This window comes from Neodiprion virginianus, chromosome 6 (assembly GCF_021901495.1).
Source record: "Neodiprion virginianus isolate iyNeoVirg1 chromosome 6, iyNeoVirg1.1, whole genome shotgun sequence".
NCBI lineage: Eukaryota > Metazoa > Arthropoda > Insecta > Hymenoptera > Diprionidae > Neodiprion > Neodiprion virginianus.
In genome coordinates this window covers 18,762,558-18,784,473 of record NC_060882.1, presented here as the reverse complement: position 1 = coordinate 18,784,473, position 21,916 = coordinate 18,762,558, and the positions used below count along the sequence as shown (strand labels likewise).

Genomic DNA, 21,916 nt, shown 5'->3' with positions numbered 1-21,916 from the left:
ACGGCCCGCATGTGTGCCCGCAATATCACTAGATTACTCGTAGGGTGATACAGGAAGAGATTGAATGGATACACTTTCTTGCAGGTGCAATTATGACCACAGCTCTTGAAATAGAAAACTCTCTTCAAATCTTTCAGTCATAAGACTCAAAATTATTCGTAGAGGAACGTAATAAATTATGAATTTATGTTTGCGGCTTTATTTTTATAACATGTGTAAAAGAGTTTCAAAATTTAACATTGAAGAATTTAGTACACGTTCCAAAAGGATGTAATCAGGTGGTCTCATTTATTAAGTACTAGATCTGTTTAAAGTAATATTCGGAATTCCGATTTTCGACAGGTAATTTGTAATCTCTTTAAGTTGAATATCGTAGGCCTACATTACAGTAACAAGTACAACACCAAAGTAATTAATCAATAAATATGACACGATATTTCTTTATATTTGTATTTTACAAGACTTGTCAAGAGATAACACTCTCTAAACGAACAAGTCAATTATTTACAGAGATATAACCGTGGTTTTGAGACGAGAATGTGCCTGTGATAATAAAATGTAGTACGCTCAATTGTATTTTAAACTACAGAAACAGGGTTTCACGAATAAAATGAAAATGAGATATCATGTAACATATCCATACAGAGTGAAATTTGTCAAATTCGCAACAAATTCTGGCTTTGATATAGAATAATTACAGGATATGAGGTTGCTCTGGATTCAAATAAAAATGAATAGTCGCAGACTGTTAGCAAGTAACAGAGGACCAAATCTCGCAAAATGTACCATAAAATTGGAGCTTACGGTATTAATTTTTTTGTTTCATTTTTCGATAAAGTCGATCCAGTGCAATGTGAACTATGAAATCATTGTCTACTTGATAACGAAATTTCCAAGGAATCTTGACGAATTTTCTTCAATAGAATCTAAACTACAAAAATTGTTCCGCACTATTGGCACTCAGATCCAAGAGTCGCCATGCTGCTCTTGGATTCAATTCAGTAGGATCTCGACATAAGACCCAAACGTAATTCACTCGCATCACTTTTTCTGGATCACCTTCAATTACTTCATTTTTCGCGTTCCTTACACACATAATTTGCTGTGATTGGAAAGTTATTATTAGTACGGGACCTTGCTCCATAACTTTCCCCATCACAAGATCTACGTTGTCGATATCTGAAATTATATAAAATTGTATTATACAAAATTGTATCTGTGCATTTAATTCAATATGTATGTATGTAACCTACCCAAAATTTTACTGTCTAAATAGTATCCTAATTTTTTTGCCTGTGTTAAGGGCTGTGATATAAGATTGTATGGTGCTTCGTGACACCAGTCCTTTAACGTATCCAAATCACCTCTCACCATCGCTTCAAGAATGTTAGGAATTATATCTGTTTCACAATCTCTCAGAAACTTGACCTAATTGAAGCACAGTCAATATCAGTTACCGTAAGTGTTACTTTTATTCATTAACTTAGTTCTTGACCACTATGTGTTGAATGGAGATTAGTTCTTGGATATGAAATTTATATTGCATAGACATACAGAATAATGCTCATTGGAAACCATCTCAGTGATTTTCTGGGAATACAAACGTTAATTGAGCTCGTTTTAAAGTCGCAAACTTAGGACGATTCCAAGTTAACAATGAGTGGATAAAGCTAAAGGAATATTATACAATAAATATTAGATTCTAGATTTCTAGATTGCAAGTAAATAAATACATCCCACATACTCAAAGGATATAACCATTGCTTGAAATTAAATAAAAGAGAAAAATAAAAAGACCCATACCTTGTCAAAATTTGGATCTAATTTACAAATTGCAGTTAGTGTTTCTGAAAGTTCCGTTTTTTGAAATAGACCTCCCATTATATCCGTCACTTTGTCTGTGAGTAGCCTAGAAGCTCGTATCATAGGATTATCGGATTCTTCATATTTCATTTTCCAGTCCCAGACTTTATTAACATATGGATTGTTGTCCTGAAAAAGCGGGAGAAACAAAATTGATTGAATCAATTTTTGTTTGAATGTTGTAAGGATGTGGTACCTTCTGAAATTTCTCAAAAAAATTGTATTTTAAATTACATACCTAAATACTTTAATGACTGTATTGATTAATCTACACCAGACAGTTATGAAGATAAATTAGGCTTAGATAATGAAATTCTACATGTCTTCTAAAATCATCGTAGATTCCGTCAATAGGTGAACTTAGTAAGAAACTACTCAATATGTCATACCATATTGTACGAAACTGTACTGTTACTTTAGAAACAAATACGTGAACTGTACCTTAAAATTTTGCCATGATTGATAAAATTTGGAATCTTTGTGAAGTTCGACTCCAGTAGCTTCCTCATTTGCTTCCACTTGCTTTTCGTCCACTATGTCGGGTACTTCTTTCCGTTTCCGTAATTTTTTTGGAGGAACGTAAACGCGAGCTGTTGAAAATATAATAACAAACTTCTGTAAATAAGGCATAAAAAATTATGACAATAAACTTTATGTATTTAAAAACCTTGTATTCCTTGCTGATCAAACTCTTTCCGGACAGCCTCAGCAGTTTGTGATATCGTTTGAAAGGCCCCAGTCTTTCCTATAGCTTGACTTTTTTCAGAAATAGTTTCAGCTGCATCTTTAGCTGACTTGGTTATTTCCTCACCGAGTTGACCGGCCTTTTTACCTATTTCCGATTTACTGGCCTCCTCCAAGACACCTTGAACCTGGAAAAATAAAGCACTGAACGAATTATTTCAACTGAGCAAGTACGATATTTGAAATGACTGATAGTAAATTTTTAAGGGAAGACTTTGTCAAGTTTGCCAATTTTTTTATTTCATCTTTGATTTTCCACACCTGTGAAAATACTGTCAAAGATTCATTATATGTTTTGATCGTGGTTGTGCATCGTCCCCAAAAAATTCTAAACTTTTGGGATAAAAGTGTACACACAATGAATGTTTCAGAAAACTTCTTCAATGACGGCTTCTATACTATCATATTTCATACCATAATCCAAAAATTAGGATGCAAGGAATTATTGATTAGAATAAAATAAATTGGTATGAAACCTTGGTATGGAAATAAAAATAAAATCAAAGAATGTTAACAACTTCATAGAAGTCTACCCTCAAATCAAGTGGTAACTGCAAAATACGTACACATTAAACTTCAGAAATATCCACATATGATTTATATTACTAGGAAAAATGAAAATTCTAAAGAACTAACTGAACCTCTTTCAAATTATCACCTTTTCTTTGAGATGATCCAACCTTTCCTTGATTACTTCCGAACTTTTATTAGCTTCAGATTCAACGGTCTGAAATTTTTGTCTAGCAGATTTTAAGGCATCCGATTGCTCAAGCTTCTCAGCTTCTTCACGAAATTTTTTCAGTGATTCTTTCATCTCCTTATTTTTTTGCATTTCTTGTCTAATATTCTCAACAAATTGTGAAAAGAAATTTGGTCGGCGTGCTGGACTTGAATACAATCGCATCTGAAATCAAAACTATTAATATTCACTGTGAAATAAGCTGTAAAATGTAACAATTATTATATTTTGTTCAAACTAAATTGCTATAAAATCATTCAACAATAAACACATTGGTATTAATCAAAATGAAAAATATTACAGGAGACTAGCAGTTAAAATTAGAGAATGTATGTGCTAACGTAGATCAAAATTAGGTTTTTAAAGCAAAGCATATCGGCTATCTCTAATAATGTGAAAAACTGATACTTCTATAAAATTATAGATATTAAATTTAACTGCATTATTCCATTTAAAAGTAGTTTGGCATATTCAACAGCACGCATTAACTGTATGAGAACATATGGTAAAACTAATCAATAGTCTATCAGTTCTGCTTTGTTGCGTGATTTAACTTACGTGTATACTTGTTGAACTACTCTCCTCGATTTGACGCAGCATTTGATTGACGCTCCATATCTGAGATATATCTCTATAGCCATTTGAATATCTGTAGGGGAATCGTGCGGCACGAACAATTCCAATAAAATTTGATTTACCAGTGATACAGTTCTGGAATCAATAAGTTAAGGTTAAAAACGGGTTGCCAAATTTTTAACATGGAGAATGAAAAAGATACCTGCAAAACGTGTTTATTGTCAAACTTCAGCAGTGGAATTAAACGCCCGCAATTTGATAACGGATGAATTAGATAAATTTGGGTGCAAGGTGGACGATAATATGTTCTTTGAGACTATCCGGATGGCGTGGTCAATTCCAATATCGACAAATAGGACCTACGGTTAAACTTTTAGGAATCAGAAAAGTTTGTCTGACGAAATCTAACCTTACTGTTTCCGTAAAAGTTGCCGGTTGCGTTACAGACTTTCATGTAATTAGCAAATGATGGCGTGACAATAATACGTATGAACAGTTTTTTGGTTTTGCACAACTGAAAATGTACCTTGCAGTTCATGAACATGTGATATTTACCATTTTACAAGCGTTTTATTGAGTCCATTGAACGAAAACGTTGAATGTCGAGAAAGCAGCCATCTGCCGGCAATTCCAACCAGCAGAGCAAAGGAAAAAATCCGATAAAATATTTCAGGCAAAAGATGGATAGGTTAGTTTTCGTAGTGATAAATGATTGAATATTTTAAAACATGCGGTTGTAAAATATTACATTTTCTTCGTAAATTATTTGTGTCATATATAAAAAAGTAAGTGTGTATTGTATTTCATTTTCGGAAAAATTACGAAATAATGCAACAACGTTATCAATAGGTAAGTAAAATACGTGTGCATTAGTAAAATTCCGACAGATTATACAACGATCGACTTGGGAATAGTAGATACAGACAGACATATATGAGAATTACGCACGGAGTGATTATCGATTATAAAGTAAAAAGCGATAAATTTCTATAAGTTTGCTAGCAATTTGCGAATCATTTTAAAGAAATTCTATTTTCAAGAGCACACAATAAGAAACAACCATACATAACTATTCTGCAAAGCATTTTAATTGAATAAATTTTCAGGGAATGACAACTCTGATTTTGGGAGTTGGGTTTGGCACATTTATTATACTCACTCTCTGGTTAACAGCAGGCTTGATCTGTCTGATATCCTTGCGGACTCAAAAAAAATTTGGTCTGACAGCACTAAGTGTTACGGGACTAATTACGATTGCACTGCTCAGTATTCCAAGAGCTTCAGAAAACTCTGACGTCAGTAACGAGACGATAGCAAAGGTAATTCTTTTTCATTTGTTACAATCGATGTTTTGTATCAAGTTTCGTTACCTATTGGATACTTTACTCTACACACATTGCCTTTCTTTTGTGCTGAGAAATAAAAACACATGGTATCATATTAAAAAAAGGTAACAAAATATTTTTCAATTTACAGTCATATGATCAGTTATTCATTTGGCGCACGTTACTCCTAGTTTTATTGGCTGGTTCATCTTTGGTGGCATTCTTCGCTTACGTCAAATTTGAAGTCATCACACCAGTAAAAGCTGTACGAATAAAGAGCTGGGTTATTTAAGAAAGTACAGTTTTCCCGGATAAGAAAGCTACGAATTAAATATTTTTAACTTGCAATGGTTGTTGATTGAGTTCTTCAGAAACCATATCCTTACACATAAAATTCTTACGTGCTTCTTCATTGTTGAGATAATATATATTACCTATTCGAAATATAACTAATCTCAACACTAGTTACATAATTAAATATATCTGTATAAATAATTATATTGAAATATTATTTCAAACAATTTTTCACATAAGTTATATAAATGCAGATAATTTAAAGTAATATATACGTACAGTTATACTATTGTATTTAATTAGATATAAAGCAGAGACAAAATGTTGCGTTGTTTGAAACACACTATGCAGCTGTCGACGCGTGGGATCTCCTTATTGAGCCGTAGCAATAAGAAATTTGAGATTAAGGACAACAGAGAGTTTATAGAAAAGGTAATGAACAGTACAGTCCCTGTGATAGTTAATTTCCACGCAGAGTGGTGCGACCCATGTAAAATTTTAACTCCAAAACTAGAACAGCTAGTAGGACCAATGGAGGATTTAAATCTAGCTGTCGTAGACGTAGAGTCAAACCCTGAGCTAGTTCATACTTTTGAAGTAAAAGCTGTACCTGCAGTAATTGCCGTATCAAATGGCTTAGTTGTGCATAAATTTATTGGCCTCATGGAGGCAGATTCTATAGAAAATTTAATTCAAAAACTGAAGACTGGCGCTGAGATTGCCCCACCTAATAAGAGTAATTAATGACCAATTCTTTCTTTTATTACCTTTATCTAGTACTTCGTAAATATACTATTTTTATGGTGCGATAAACTTGACCTAATATGTGAACGTGTCCTTTGCACAGCATTTTTTTTGCAAGTTTTAAATTTATACCATCTGCGAGAATTACATTCCACCGCAAATTAGGAATGCTGAAAGAGTTGAGGAATTGGTTATTCATCTTAAAATCGACTTTTAAATCTTGAGTCCTGCAGTAATAACTTGTACTCTGTATTTGTACTCTGCTTTTCATAGATTAGGATATGGATGTACTTAATACAAACTCTTCTTTCTAATGAATTTTCAATTAGCATGCAATTTTCTGAAATAGATGGAATAATGTGGTTTGTAAAACTAGTTGAATTAAACTGATAATTTGAATTAGCTTTCCAAAAGCTTCATATATGCTGGCGATTTTACATTTGGACTTGACTATCTAGAATGTAATCATTTGCACATAAATCTTATACATATATATACATTATATATGTATACGTATGTTCCTATTTTCAGAACATAACTTCAAATAAATTTTTGTAAAAACTGAATGATTAATAAATATAAATGTGTGTTAAATATCAATTACGTTTTGTTCTGTCCAAAAACTTACTCTATTTACCTTTCTCGTTCTCTTGGGAATTAGATTTTTCGTTCGAGCGTTATTAAAATGTACTACGAGTGTGCATTAGATGAGAATAATTCAATGCGTCGATTTCATATCAGCGTAAACAATTTATTAACAATTTGGAGAAGGTTCTACTGAAACACAAAGTATTTGCATTATATTATACATCACATCTCTTTTGAATATTTTGTAAACTTTTAATAAAAATATGTCCACAAAAAGAGACAATCACACAATTTTAGCTATTTACATTAATTATCTTCCAATTATTATTTATCACTTAAACAAAAAGGTAACAAAATGTAGAAAAACATGACAGATTTGATGCAGAATTTTGAAATGGATTTAATCGCTTGTTGTACAGAATAAAACCAATAGTCTGTTGCCCGCGATTAGTCTGACATATAAGTTTGAAAAGAATAAGTCATCATTGCTCTTATATAAAAGTCAATTCAAAATAATAATAGTGATAATAATTTAATAAAAATTTAAAATTAAACCTAACATTGTATCTAGCTTTTATTCCGACTACAAGCAATACCCATTTCTCTCATATATGAGAAAGTTAATTAGAATAACTAACTATATTATAAATATGGTACAATAATTTGGTATACGTTTTACACTTTTATGATTTATATGAGCAGTATTCATATAGAACAACACTGAAATGAAAGGGCTCAAATACCAAATCAAACAACAAAACTAGAAAACGTAACAAATTTTCTTATTTCATACTATATTAATTTACTTCGGTTTATTCACAGATCACAAGCTCTAATTTCAAAGTAGTAATTATTTGAAAATGAAAGTTCTCAATTATTGCCTAGTGATAGACTTTCTACGAACGATATTTCATCAACTTTTAAAGATGTTAAAAATCGAAAGAAAAAATATGTGACAGTATATCAAAGTGAGACACTGTGTTGTTTTTAATCTGGTGAAGAGAAATATAAAAGAAATATGCTTTGATAAAAGGGCGAAAAGAATTGGTATTTTACCAACTATTTAGTTTCTTTAAAAGATTAATAATTGAATAAAATATTTCATTTTTCAGTTTCAAATTACATCTGCGATATTGGATAAGTTCTGAATTTAAGAGGCATCATTCATATCATACAATGTAAAAGTGTTAATTTAAAAAAATTTATTATTCATTTAATATTGGTTTGAAAATGTTTGCTTAAAATTGAAAGTTTCTAATTACTCGATTATTTGGAATTCCATCTATTTAAAACGTGTTATTTTTTGACAAATCAAAGCAAGTGATGGGTTGTTCATTCCAAAAATTCAAACAGTAAAGTTAACATCATTCATAATAATTAAACAAAAGACAAAATGCAACTACTTTAAATTATTGATAACTTAAGAATTTTATATTGATCTTCAAGTAAATGTTGTAAAGAAGTACTTACGTATGAATACTAACGAAATTATTCATGAAAGTATTCAATCGATAGTGCAATGTAATGAATAGCAACTCCGCGAAGCTAAAAACGTAAGACTGTCTTACGAAAACGATTGAATATAAATTATACAATTACAGTTTTACAGGAAAAACGCACTCATGGGCAATGAAACGACAACGATAATTAAAGAAATATGAAATGATATAATTTTGATTACAAAATCAGAGCTAAGACGGAGTTTTTGAATGACTGAATAATATTAAACAAGAAATATATCAACTCTATTTAATCTCTCAAACTTGCTCTAGTTCAATAAATCTTACTCTAAGTAACATAGCTAATCATTTGCACACAAGTCTTGCAAAACTTATTAGGCAATGGCAATGAATGTGACAAGTTTATAGATTATTGTTATAGGAAACTTTACAATAATTCCTTGTAGGTTATCAAGAGTTACCGAAAACCTTAAAAATTCTAGTTACACTTCGGCACCCAAGTCTTGTACACCCTGTTCTGCCACAGGGACATATTTCTCATCAATTTTGACAAGTAATATAACTTTATCAACGTGTGATCGTCTATTGGGGTCACGGTGATTTGGTGACCAACGATGTACTATACAACCTTCCATGCCTTTCTCAGGAACCCAGTGCTGCCATCCAGAACGACCGCCTTGCTGTCTCATTCGTTCATCTGGCCATGTAACATCAATCCTTCTTCCCAAATTTATTGCATCATACACTTGGTTTGGATCCACGATCTATATACATTTCAGCGTGTGGTTATTATCGATTGATACGTGGTATCCAAAGAGGAATTTTGCAACATTTCAGGATGGTAAAAAGACTGGATTAGGACACGTAAAAATGTTGTATATTGTTCGTCTACCTATCTGTTTAATAAATCAAAAAATACACCAATTTCTTTGAACTTTGCAACACAGATATCTCAATTTGTAAATTCTATATTGAATTTTAAAAAAATCAACCAGAAATTAAGGGATTTCAACAATACTGATTTCCAGGTTTGTAAATAAACTCTTTAGAATTAAGACACGTGCAAATAACTGTTTGGGTGTATATGACTTTTTAGCTGTTTCGTAAGAATTTTATTCTAAATTCTCGGAATTCCTTTTAATCTACATTATGGACGACCATTAGTTTTACGTCATGTAACTAATTTAATAATACATACTCGAACCCTTTGGAAGACTTCGTCTTTTTCTTGTTTATTTGTGAAACTAGTTTCGCTTTTAGATTCAGCTTTTATATCTCCACTGCTCAGCAATCCGGCCAAACTAGCCAATGTTGCACTTGTGGGCTTTCCAACTGATGCTAAGGAACCACGGTTGCCTCCGAGAGAGCCTGTATTTGCTCGACCAAGTGAACCTCGCCCTGCGGAGCCTCCAATTTGACAACTTGAATCCATGGATTGTGAACCCGATGTATTGTGACCAGATTGATTGTAACCTAATAATCATACCGGAAAGAAAATTAATTGATCGATTAAATTGTTAATCGAATGTGAATCAGGCTTATTATATTGAAGACTTCATGAACGCAGTGTATGTTTGAAACACTTACCGGAATGTATATTATATGTGGTCATAGCGTGAACTCCTTCAGTACCAAATCCACCGTCATCCTGTGAACCAGTACCGCCAGACGAACAACCCTGCCCGCATCGCCGTCTCACCCTAGAGCAATGTAGAGTTAATGATTAAAATTGTTTGTTGTATTATAACTTTGAATGTCGTACCTTCGCCACAATTTGAGTACGTTGTTTTTAATCGAGCCTAAACTCAACGGCCCTCCTATTATCGAACACAGTTGCTCATTTGTTTCAGCATAACTAGTCATCAGTGGTGACACATAAATTGGATAACCAATTGGCTGATCGCAAGAACTATTAATTATGTTACGTAAAGCTTGCTTGGCATTTTGTATCGAACCACGTTCAGGATTTCGATTGCGCAAGTATACAAGTTCCTGCTGTTGACCAGCCCAGAGTCCACGGACGCATTCACGATTCATTTTGATTACTCGAAAACTGAGATAACGTTTATTCAGCATTATCACTTTATATTCATCTATTCCGTCATCTAGCACATGCCTGTAAATGTTGTTTTAACTTCATTAGAACTATAATTGATCATGAATTATGCCTAAACAATTGTAATGTACCTAAGAGCGAGAAGACTTGGTGCTCCACCCAGTACTGCATTTCTCCACAGTGGATCTGCTTCGTGGCTAATCACAAGTCCTCGATCGTGACCCTCAATTGCATCATACAAGGCTGCTGTCTCCTCGTACTCTTCAGAGCTCATAAAGTGATCTTGATGTAACTTTAGAGCCATTCTAACTCCTTTTGCTACTACTCCACGCAACAGCTCTACATCTCTAAGTACCCATTCGTCACGTGCTGACGTTATACGAAAATCTCCTACAACACAAGTGACCATCAGGCAAATATTTCTACGTGAACTCTTTGAAGTATAATATTTGCAGATAAATGCGACAATAATTCAAGTGTAATTTATTGAAAACAGGCATTTTCGGAAAGAAAGAACAGCCTGCTTTTACATTTGGAGACAAGAGTTTTATTTTGTATTATGTTAATCTATGTGACGTCGTCATACTAATGTGATTATTTTATTCCTATCATTACTTTCAATTTTACTATTTTAACAAGAACTCAGTATTTACCTTTGAATAGAGCATGTAATCCGTACAGGAAAAATTCAACACTAGACACAGTGTTGTGAGATGCTGCACCTAATGCACGGCGCCCTAAGAGACTTAATGCAAAACACAGCGATACTAGACATGAATCTCTCGATCTCTCCAATAACTAGAAAACGAAATAACACAGATATGAGTTAAACTATATTGACACAGATCTTTGGTATTGAGTACTATTATGCTTGACATAGGATTTAAAGTGCGAGTTGCAGCCATACCTTGTCACGTTTCGCAGTGCAGAATTGTATCCAGTCCAAAAAAACATTGCAAAAACTACTTCTGGTGATGCCGCTTGCACGAAAATCGAAATCTTCGTCAATATTCATGTTGAAAACAGGATCAAGGTCTACAAAGTTCTTTTCCAATGTCGGTTTCAACGCCTCAATGATATCAGGATTTTCAAGCCACTGCATTAGCTTACTAGATTTAATTGCGTAGAAAATAATACTCTTGACGTAATACGTGACGAGAACTTTCCGGAAGTCAAATACTTGTAGCATAGAGACTGCAGAATTATCAGAGATTGAATAACCCTCCAGGACATACTTGCTACTAGCTACTTCCCAAGCAAGCCAGCGCTGACTAAACGCGGCGTTTACGCTCAACACATTGGAAAAATGGCCCATCTCACAGCAGCAACAGTTGTTATTGGCCTCAATGCCCTCTGATATGGCCTCAACCTATCAATAACCAATATGCATAAATGCTATAGTGAAATGAACCTGGTCAGTTGAAGATAATATGTTTTATAAAGCAAATATGAGGGAAAAAAAATGAATGTTTACCTCTCTTTGTTGACAATAGGTTCCTCGGAACTCAAGCCCTCTCAATTGAAATGTGACTAAGCCATTTCCTAATTGCACAATGTGAACTAAACAGTTCAGGTAGTCAGATGCAAGTAAAAAACAGTCGCCTTGAGTAACTCCACCCCAACGTCCAAGTGCCAAATCTCCGTATAGACTGTGCTGGAGCGATCTTGTAAGTTGTTCGTAGAATATGGAATTCAAGTTATTGTCATCGGCACCCAAATTGCGCTCCAAGTGGGACGACATTCTAGTGTTTGAATGATCAACTCTTCTCGTTTTGTAGTCTCGTTCCCAGAATTTCACCGGTCGTACATAGGAAGAAATGAATATAGCACTACCCAGCAGAGGATTCAATGGAGTACTTAAAATGGCAGATATTCCAGCTTGTAAAAATAACATTGCAGAATGTGGGACAGAAAAAGGCTGTGCAAATGCATGAAATGCGCTGCCCCACGTTATCTGCCATGGTGCTATATAAGTGACAACAAATCGTATTTTTAACAAAAGCTCATAAACTTTGGAGAATACAATTCCCATTACGAAATAGTCGACTAAAAATGTTTCTCCAATATCTCGAAAATCAAATTTAAAAAGTAAAACAGTAAAGACGAGGATAAGATAGCGTGTGGAAGGATCGGAATATGCTGAACGCAGTGCTTTCATTCCGCAAATAACGACAATAAGAGAACCTATACCTTCTCCAAATTTTTTTACAATATCTGGGGAACATTCTGTCAAAGCACCTAAAAATAGAACTGGATATAAAATATTTCTCTCGACAAAACAAAGACAGACGGAAGCCTTTTCAAACCACATTATTTTAGCAGGTTCTTTCACTTCAAACTGAGTATGTTCGTGACTCCTCAATACAGGCTTTGCTAAGCACAGCCATGGCAACTGTTTCCTGAGTTGTGGCATAATATAGTGAAGCAAGAATCCCAAACAACTTGCGATTCTCCATAGAACCGGATTTAATTCTGGTTGCAATGCGGTGAACACCGTTGAGCAATGAATTGCAAATGATAGAATTCCTAATACAGTACATACTATTAAATCGTTCTTGAGTCTGATATTTACAGTCGAACGTAGTTTTTCAGGTAGAGGATCGATCAGTTCTGAATCTGAAATTTGTTCGCTAACTTTTATTTTAACGTCTTTTTTTGTTCCCAGAGATCGAATTTTAACGTCTCTGTATTTAGAAGTTAGATCATCTTTGTGAGATGTATTTTCTATAATCTTCACTTCTCTTTCTTCCAGATATAATTCCGGAGGCCATAAATTTCGCTTAACTATATCCCAAACTACACTAGGATCTGAAGAAGATCTGCTCAAGTGATACGAAGCAGCTACAAGTAAACCAATAAATATGGAAAACAAAATGTGCTGAGATGATTTAGACTCAGTTAAAGCACCATAAGCGAAACCATATAGGATAAGAACTGTCAGTACACTGCGACAAAGGCAATAAACAGAAGAAATGAGGCCAGTCGTTGCATTCCCGCCGAAAATATGGATATCAGCATGCTCGCAAAGATACATTAGGAATGTGTTTATTTGTGGAAAAAGTCCCAATGAAAATACAATGGGAAAGCACAAAAGGAAAATAAGCAAGACGTTTCTTATTTGTACAACAACTGCCCGATCAGAAACGAGTATTCCATAAACACGAAAATCGGAACTTTGAAAATTGTCAAGAGATTCGTTGAGTATTAGAACTAATCCTGTACAAATGATGAAATATACAGGCCTTGAAAATGCAACAATACGATTAAATCCATGTGTTGGCGAGGCAGCGTCGGGTTGAACTGATTTTAATAACGAATACTGACAACTGGCGATAACAATACAAAATATAAATGCAAAAATGTCACGATAATATTCGCGTTGCAAAAGTAAAATTCCTAAACTAGCAACAGCTACTGCCAAAATTGTAGACACCACAGTTTCGAATATTGTTAAATTTCTGTCCAACAAAGCTAATAAAGCCAAACGATCAAAATGGACTTTGATATGAGGTAGCTTTCCGATTTTCCACTTATAATAATGTTTTGATTGTTTGGCTTTAGCATCATTGGGTATATCCAAGCCATCAATAAAACGATTCCATGATAAACTCGTATTTGTTTCGGCTTCTTGATGCGCAGGTAGTAGTGATAAACCTGGTATGGAAGTTCCATTTTCAGCAGGAAATAGATTCAAATTGTTACGCAGATTTAGTCTTCGATTTCGGTCTTCCAATGGTACATGCCGAAATGGATCTCTTTCAGAACTATCCAGTACATATTGACTGGATCCTGCTGCACTTGACGAAACTAAATTAGAGGGCACTACATTCTGTGTCTTTGTTTGGTTTGTCACAGGACTTGATAACACTGGTGGGGTATCAATTATCACTGTGAGCGCGGCTGAGTTTAGGGATAAGGTGCTGTAACTCTTGGCTAACGAATTAGTTAGATCCCAAGTTTCGTCACAATGTAAGCTTTGATATACTTGTTGACGCAATAAAGTATTTAATAATTTGCCATTCCCACTTGATGCAATTTGAGAAGTATTTGCTATCCCCGTTCCTTTTTCGTCAAACGTATACGTTAACCAGCGGCCATTCTCATCACGAAAACAATGCACAGCACCTTCGGTGGTGTCATTGTGGCTCGTGGCCAAGTGACAATTATTATTTGAAATCACACTGGCCAAGGCAGTTAAGGGCACTGAATTGTCTTCACGTAAGTTACTTCTGGGGCCTCTATGCGTTCTGTTTGATCGTTTTAGGCGTTTGTGTTTAGATCGCGAATTCCGGGATTCTGTATTTCGAGTCAATCTCAAATCCGAGAGTGTACCAGATTGGCCAGGTAAGTCCCTACCGGTACTAAGCAGAGCCGCCAGTAATGGTGGGGCTGGAGTAGGTAATAGAGTACTCAGTTCGTTATTAGAACCACTAGTTTGTTCAAACTTTCTTTCCCTTTCCCTACGAACTTCTAGAGTTCGTTTAGGTTTAATAAGAGTAGGCGCTGTATCTGGTAAATGCTCGACATTAGATTCCACAGGTATCTTTGCACGACATTGTTTTGGAATGGCTCCTTGATGACGCTTACAGTCCACTTCAACCTGGGATAGTAATTTTTTTTTCACCTCATTTTCGATACTCAATGTTGTTGTGCTAGACGATCCGGAGTCCAACTCTTTTCCATGAAGATCTGTAATAAGTATTTTGTAGTAGAGAAATCCTCACAATTTCAATTTGAAACCGAAAAGATTTATCATTTCCAATATCTAGTAAATTCATTCTAGATTCTTAAAAATTAAAACTTTAGATTCAAAACTTAAATTCAAATGGGTGCAGCAGTAAGTATACCGATTCATATAACTAAAAGTGTGTACAATTCGTAACAGTTTCCAAATATACAGGTACAATAAGGTTTGGCATCATATGCTTATTTCACACTGATATTATTTCTACTATATTATACTGATTAAATGCTTATGCAAAACACTACGAAAACATTCATCCAAAAGCAATGAACTTTACGAGATTGACATTTGTTTGAAAATCTACTATCAATTGAAATTACCAGCATAATTTGAAATAAAGGAATCACATGTGCAACGGATATTTTGTACTTCAGGTAAAACTTGCACCACCACTGTTTAGGTGTGTACTATATTAGATGTGTTCGTTTCACTTCAGGTTGTTTGAGCGATACAGATTTTCAGCTATTTTACAGTACGAAACAAGTGTAAAGATCTTGGTTAATTAGTAATATTTGAATGAAAAGAACACAGCTACTACTACATAATAAGTAGGCGCATTGGAGCAACTGTATTGTTCAAGGCTTATTTCTAAATAATACTCTAGATACTACTACATATGTAAAGTGGATGAAAATTACTAAGTACTACTGCGGAAACGCGAATTAAAACTTACAATCAGTGCTAGCCGTCTGTAGGCTCTCTGAAGTGTCCGTATCATCGGATCGAGTAAACATCCAAAACGCTGGCAGCGTATATTAGAAAAAGTGATATAATACTAAAAGTATTATAAAAGGACTTGACGACGTGTACTAATGATGTTTTTATAGTTTCGGACAAGAACATTATAATTTTTTAATATACACCATAGATAGTTGACACAAATATTACTATCCTTTGTTTAGTTGTAATTCAAAGTTGCATTCTGAATATTGAAGTTAATGTGTTTCCAAATCATTAAGTATAAACCGCACATGCGTTTTGCGACTTTCAGAAGTCATGACATTGGCACATCCAAATTTAAAAATAAACCTCAAATTTGCGTAATTAAAGCAGAACAGTGTTCAATGAACTGCAGTAAGAGGCCGATTCTAATTTTTTGGTAGTTCAGCTTGTCAGTTTTAGAGATCTTACCTGAGTAGAATTTACCAAAAAGACTTACCACTTTGACTCTGTGATGGTTCTACTTCAGAGTCGGTATGTTCGAAAAGCCAATCAAAACCAGAACTAGCGGAGTACAAGGGGTCCTCAACATTTTTGCACTTTCCTTGCTGTTTCTCTTTGTGTCTTTCACCGTCAGATAATTCATGGCTACTCTGACTGGTGTTACTAAATCTACGTTTATCGTTAGTCTTAGTATCGTCCAGCAGAGCATCTCGTGAGTTCGCAGAGTCGTTATCAATTACTGTATCTCCATTGAACCTATTTGGAAACGTTAAATAAGAGTTACAAACATTAAAGATTTCGTTCAATTAAGACGAAGTAAATTTTTTGCTAGTCAGATTTTCTTGAAAACTAAATAATATTAAGAGTCTGTAGAAGAAAACTGCGATTTTTATTGTACACCGAAAAAGAGGACGTGAAATACAATACGGATATGAATTCAAATCGTTTGAACCTTGTGAATCGTTCTTCAAATCCACTGGTGCTGAGACTTCTATCCCTATTAACTCCTCCGGCCCCATTTTCATTCATTTGTCGTACAAGTAGGGGACTGTATGAATCTCGTCGGCTAAAACCTCCTGAACTTTCCATAGGGAATTGTTCATCGCTTTGCTCCGCGATTGGGTAGACTATTTCTGAACCATAACTGAGGTATGGTAACAGCTGCAGTTGGTTCCTTTTCAACGTGTTTTGTGGTAAAACCTTTCCAAAATTCCACATGATTTAATTTTACAAGGATTATCAGTGTATATCAAACTTTAAATTGCTTTTGGATATCATTCACAATCCATACACGAATAGGTGATTCGATAAAAAATACCTCTCAGTGATTGTACAAGATTCAAGATTACTAATTCGCCATTATTTTAAACAGCATGTATGAGCATTCAAAACAGGTTAGCTCCATTAACAAGTAATAGCAGAATCATATTTTCAGACTGAATTATAATACTCGTTTGCTTTTACATGTAATAAGAGTAACATGCAAACCTTTTTTGTATTTATAGTTTCAAGGCTCTGTGGGTGAAGTGGAAGGTTGTTGTCGTCATTGGAACTTGCATTTTTACTGGTTGCACCAATAACTTCCAAACTTTGTGGATGCATAAGAGGCTGATGTGGCTTTTTAGGAATAACCTGAGTGCATTAAGAAAAATTTACATACTGATGAGAGAGTATTTCAGAGTATTCTACCATTCAAGAGATGATGAAGAGTAGTACCCAATTTTAAATTATAAATGCCACTTAGGATTTAAAATTGCATTGATAAGTAAACATCCAAATATATATATGAAGCTTCAACTCTTCTGAAATAACCACATATATACCTCCAGCGACTGCGGATGAGATGGAATCTTATTTTTTTCATTGTCTTCTTTTTTAGAAATAATTTCTAAACTCTGAGGATGATCAGCATTTAAGTGTGTTTCCAATGGAATGGAGTTGGAATCTAATCGCCGGACGCTCTGATTTGATTTCCAATAGGGAAAGTCATCCCCATGCTGCTCTAATTCAAGAGAACTAGTTTGCTTGATTTGGCTTTCAGAACCAGTTTTACCCAAACTTCCTTGCTTTGAGTGACGACTGCGCGAGTCTTTAGAAGAATAGCGTGAAAGCATTCGGGATCCTGTTTGATCTTCTTCTGCAATTACAACACACTTCTGTCGCATCAGTCGACAATCTGTAAGTATAGGAATGGCCTAAATTACAAGTAATTGACACACCAGTTGTTTTGCGTTATTTATACAAAAACGTGAACAAGTTATTCATCTCATGCTTCAACTCGCCACGATTATCAAATTTTTATTGATTCACTTACCATTGAACCTTTTTCTGAGCCGATCATGATCTTGAGTAGAAAATAGTTCCGCCTTGTGCACATTGATACTTGTAACAGTGGCCTTACCGAGCTGCTGAGCCTCTTCAGAGCTTTCTGAGCTATTCTTTCTATGTATCTCAACTTTCAGATCTATAGTAGAACTCGGTTTATCTCGATTATATTCAGATGTTATGCTATCAGCATCTGCATTTTGAGCATTTGGCTCAATGTAAGAATTTCGTGACGAGCATTCGACTGGTGGGGTATCAGTTTTACCTGTTGAAGTAAGTTTTCAGTGTTAATTCAGTGATTGCCAAGTTAGTAGACCAACCCAAATTCACACAATTGTAGTGTGTCTTTACCATTCAAAACCTGAAGCTCTATACCCAAATCAACTTGATCCTGAGGTGTTTCACGACGTTTATTTCTTGGCACTCGTTTTTTTTCACTCTCTGCCTTCACTTGACTCACACTTTGACCTGGCTCTTCTAAGCATTCGGTGGTATCGTAGACACAGTGTAGTGCATGATTTACACATTTTATTGTGCCAAACAAAGCCACTATAGATGAAGAATATGCCAGCCATACATATAACGTTGGTGGAAAATACTGAAAAATTGCCAGACATTTGCATAAACTTATAATGCACTATAATAATGTGAACAATGTAAATAATCTACTAAAACTTAATTATACTAGCCGTGGCAAACTGTTGCGATTGCATGAAAATTATAGTGTTAGAAAATAAGATTCACAATTATTTGTTACTTTAAAGTTGTTCAATAAATGAATTGAGCTACAAACAAAACCAAAGAAATGTCGTAACATGTTTCAACTGTATGTAACAGAATGCAAGCATACGTATTTTCACCATGTGAAATTCGATATGGATAAGTGGTAATTTATTAGGTCGATACCTCATATATTTTAAAAATTGGAGATTGACTCTAGAAAAATTTATTAAGTATCACATGGGTCATGGCATAGTGATATATATCAAGAAGTAAAAATAACTCGTTCTTTTAAATTGCCAAAAGTTGGAAAGGAATATAATGAAACCGAAATGTAAGAACTGAGATTCATTTTGCCAGGCTAGTTTATTCTTTGATGTTGAAATTTGCTTGCACGAAAATAATGATGCCAGTTTGGAAAATTGATTTTTTAATTATTGGTTGTTTAACTTTTCCACTTTCATTGACATTCTGAAGATTCATGATAAATATAAAGGGCGGCATAGTAGTAGAAACCTGTAATAGTTTCACCGTGTCTATTCTCATTATAGAATGAACTTATATGGGACATTATAAATATGCCAAATGTTCGTGAGTAAAGAATTTTCCAGAAAAAATTGAAGTGTCCACACATGTTTTCGATACACGCTAATTTTTATGTGAATAGAATTTTTCAAAAAAACAATCTCTGAGGGTGACAGACACCGGAAGCTTACAATTAGTTCATACCTCTTGTGTGTGTTATGCTTTCGGTAGTGATAGAATACGATTATTTAGCAAAACTCTAGCAAAGGTGTAACAAAGGCTAAACTCAACCTAACCTGTGTCACTCAACTTTAGCCTTGAATAACCGTTCTGACATTCCAATTTTTTGCCAAAAATTCGAAGCAACCAAACATTTGGCGTGTCTGGAGTGTCCCGTGGAGGTTCACTGTGTAGTGCGATTAGACACTTAGAATAGTTTAACCTAACATAACCTTACTGATTAAACAAGCTTGTTTACTTATGATATCAAATAGTTTCAACATCTCGTCGACTACTATCTGCAATCTTCGAATGTTCACATAAATATTTATGGTAAACTGATTACTATAGATTCAAACGATTGAGTTCCATGCTGACGCATAATCTGATATTATTGTTTTGATATAGGTTGTAGATGGAGGTTCGGATTCTCCGAGATGTTTTGTTATGATAATTGATTGATAAATAACTGCACCAACTTACTAAATATATGGTAAATGGTAAGCAGAGAAGCAGTAACCAAATATAAAGGTGGAAGGTATTGGAAAATACGTCAAGATGTGGGTCATAGAACCAACCGCCTGTCAGGCTCGCCCAGACTCCCTGTCGAAGGATTTCTAACGTTTGTGAACCCATCCCAGCAATAACAATTCCTTTTCACCATTTTCTCATTTCCTTATAAACTACGTGTCACTTAGCATTTTTCACATTCACTAAAATCAGAACTGCAGTAACGTGCTAAATGACATTTTTACTCCCGCTCTTACGCCTACCACAAGTTTATTTTATAGTACAGTCTAATCTTACGTCTAACTGACTCATCGCCATTTTGGACTATCGATGACTGTCGTGAAATACGCTAATTTAGTAAGATGAGCCACTCAAATCCTTGGCCCAGGTAGACCCTATGAGTATGCCAGGGTAGAGTCTGGCAAGCGCGTAGATATTTCAGTGGCACGTATACACCGTTGACTGGATGCTCTCAAAGACGAATACCCTAATGGGGTTTTGTGTGCTTATGCGATTGCATAATTGCGTTTACCAGGCTCTCCGTAGAGGCTCTACCGAGTTTTAGAACACATTCCTGATCCTGACATTTCTGGATGTGTTGATGAACGTAGAAGTATGAAACGGACGTTCTTATCTACTTCGCGGTATTTCCAAACTGATTACATATTTCGAAATCTACATACTGATTATTTTACAAAATATAGGAATATCGTGTTTGCGGCGTCTGTTCAATTAACATCAATCTCTGTAAATGATTTCAAATTGTTTATTAATAATGCATGTTACCTACAGGATATGGCCATGTATTATTATTAGTATAATAATTATAATAGATTCAAGTTGCTACTTAAAATTCTTTATAATTAGATATTTATGATACAATGTACATACATACATACAATACTTGGAAAAATACATTTTTAGTGCAAATAAAAGAGTGGAGCTTATGTTCTTCGGTCTGTGATGGTATTAAATCGGAAAAAACGTAGAATTACAAATTCTTGTGAAATGCATTTAAATTGAAGAAGACTATTTGACCGATATCTCGCGACTCAATGTCTTGGATCACAGTATTAGTATGTACTGAGGAATATAGCATGCAAGTCGATTTCACTTCAATGCACTCTCATTATTATGAAATTGCGATGTATGGTATATCAATTTCTCATACAATATATTGTATAATCTCATAATTCCGGTAGCCTCAAATTTTGAAACTCGATCAACGAAGATTTTCTGATAACTCCAAGTTTTGTGTAAGTTCAAAGTCCGCATGAGGTTCGTTTAGTACGAATTTGAATAAACTATGAAGGTTGATATTGTATATTTTAATTTTTTTTTTTTACTTTACTATAATATACCTAGAATGAACACATCAAGAGTAAATGATCTCTGATGGTTTAAATTGTGAGCCAATTTTTACATAATTCATAATAAGGCGCTTGTTGAATCATTTCCAATTTCAACAGATAATAGATGTAATTTCTACATTTTTTTATACTAAAAGTGCATTTCAGTAATATGTATTCTACCAGTGAATAAAAAAACATGTTCAAATAACTTTTAATCTTTAGGAATACTTCTCTTAACTATAAAATGATTTTATTACTTACGTTTGTCTATTGTAAAAGGTTGAGGATATGAGTGATTCAAAGTTCTTGATGTTAATCAGTTAAGATATGCTCCGTTATTTTAACAATAACCATATCATATTTATACATTTCATACATTCGAGCTGAAATTACATCGGTGGATATTTAACATACGAGCGCTGCATATGCATGCATTTTGTAATGGGATGTATGATCTGTCATTTGAGAA

The 21,916-nt window shown here is 34.3% G+C and overlaps 3 protein-coding genes across 10 annotated transcripts; 1 reads left to right on the top strand and 2 right to left on the bottom strand.

The window, feature by feature from the left end:
• Window positions 1-183: 183 nt before the first annotated feature.
• On the bottom strand, window positions 184-4,612 carry LOC124307802 (mitochondrial import inner membrane translocase subunit TIM44). Of its 4 annotated transcripts, XM_046769893.1 has the most exons (9): window positions 4,478-4,593; window positions 4,125-4,281; window positions 3,905-4,057; window positions 3,266-3,511; window positions 2,531-2,735; window positions 2,305-2,453; window positions 1,804-1,992; window positions 1,254-1,428; window positions 184-1,179 (listed from the first exon to the last, which is right to left on the bottom strand). In XM_046769893.1, exons 3-9 carry the CDS (start codon window positions 3,944-3,946, stop codon window positions 932-934), a joined length of 1,254 nt encoding a protein of 417 aa, XP_046625849.1. In that variant the 5' UTR covers window positions 3,947-4,057; window positions 4,125-4,281; window positions 4,478-4,593; the 3' UTR covers window positions 184-931. The 4 variants fall into 4 exon arrangements, with proteins under 4 accessions (XP_046625849.1, XP_046625848.1, XP_046625847.1 ...); XM_046769892.1 differs by lacking the exon at window positions 4,125-4,281 and having other exon boundaries at window positions 4,478-4,612; XM_046769891.1 differs by lacking the exon at window positions 4,125-4,281 and having other exon boundaries at window positions 4,449-4,537.
• On the top strand, window positions 4,531-7,374 carry LOC124307823 (thioredoxin, mitochondrial). Of its 4 annotated transcripts, none has more exons than XM_046769932.1 (3): window positions 4,531-4,610; window positions 5,029-5,241; window positions 5,399-7,374. In XM_046769932.1, the coding sequence occupies exon 3, from the start codon at window positions 5,863-5,865 to the stop codon at window positions 6,283-6,285; it is 423 nt and encodes a 140-aa protein (XP_046625888.1). In that variant the 5' UTR covers window positions 4,531-4,610; window positions 5,029-5,241; window positions 5,399-5,862; the 3' UTR covers window positions 6,286-7,374. The 4 variants fall into 4 exon arrangements, with proteins under 4 accessions (XP_046625888.1, XP_046625886.1, XP_046625885.1 ...); XM_046769930.1 differs by lacking the exon at window positions 4,531-4,610 and adding an exon at window positions 4,632-4,771 and having other exon boundaries at window positions 5,439-7,374; XM_046769929.1 differs by lacking the exon at window positions 4,531-4,610 and adding an exon at window positions 4,632-4,771.
• On the bottom strand, window positions 7,016-20,564 carry LOC124307773 (pecanex-like protein 1). Of its 2 annotated transcripts, XM_046769828.1 has the most exons (16): window positions 20,069-20,564; window positions 18,473-18,719; window positions 18,111-18,386; window positions 17,620-17,972; window positions 17,285-17,428; window positions 16,749-16,996; window positions 16,293-16,552; window positions 15,807-15,875; window positions 11,864-15,078; window positions 11,297-11,758; window positions 11,043-11,187; window positions 10,521-10,779; window positions 10,096-10,449; window positions 9,921-10,033; window positions 9,532-9,806; window positions 7,016-9,097 (listed from the first exon to the last, which is right to left on the bottom strand). In XM_046769828.1, the coding sequence occupies exons 1-16, from the start codon at window positions 20,219-20,221 to the stop codon at window positions 8,816-8,818; spliced, it is 6,855 nt and encodes a 2,284-aa protein (XP_046625784.1). In that variant the 5' UTR covers window positions 20,222-20,564; the 3' UTR covers window positions 7,016-8,815. The 2 variants fall into 2 exon arrangements, with proteins under 2 accessions (XP_046625784.1, XP_046625785.1); XM_046769829.1 differs by lacking the exon at window positions 15,807-15,875 and having other exon boundaries at window positions 20,069-20,563.
• Between the last annotated feature and the right edge of the window lie 1,352 nt (window positions 20,565-21,916).

Bases quoted from the DNA above. Each gene is read 5' to 3' on its own strand.
- LOC124307773 (XM_046769828.1), bottom strand. From the start codon at position 20,221: ATGGGTTCACAAACGTTAGAAATCCTTCGACAGGGAGTCTGGGCGAGC. The intron at 18,387-18,472 runs GTAAAGACACAC...TTACTTCAACAG, and splicing joins AGAGCTTCAGGTTTTGAATG to GTAAAACTGATACCCCACCA. The intron at 17,429-17,619 runs GTATATATGTGG...TAATGCACTCAG, and splicing joins CTCATCCGCAGTCGCTGGAG to GTTATTCCTAAAAAGCCACA.
- LOC124307802 (XM_046769891.1), bottom strand. The intron at 3,512-3,904 runs GTAAGTTAAATC...TTTTGATTTCAG, and splicing joins GTAGTTCAACAAGTATACAC to ATGCGATTGTATTCAAGTCC. The intron at 1,180-1,253 runs GTAGGTTACATA...ATATAATTTCAG, and splicing joins TTTAGACAGTAAAATTTTGG to ATATCGACAACGTAGATCTT.
- LOC124307823 (XM_046769932.1), top strand. From the start codon at position 5,863: ATGTTGCGTTGTTTGAAACACACTATGCAGCTGTCGACGCGTGGGATC.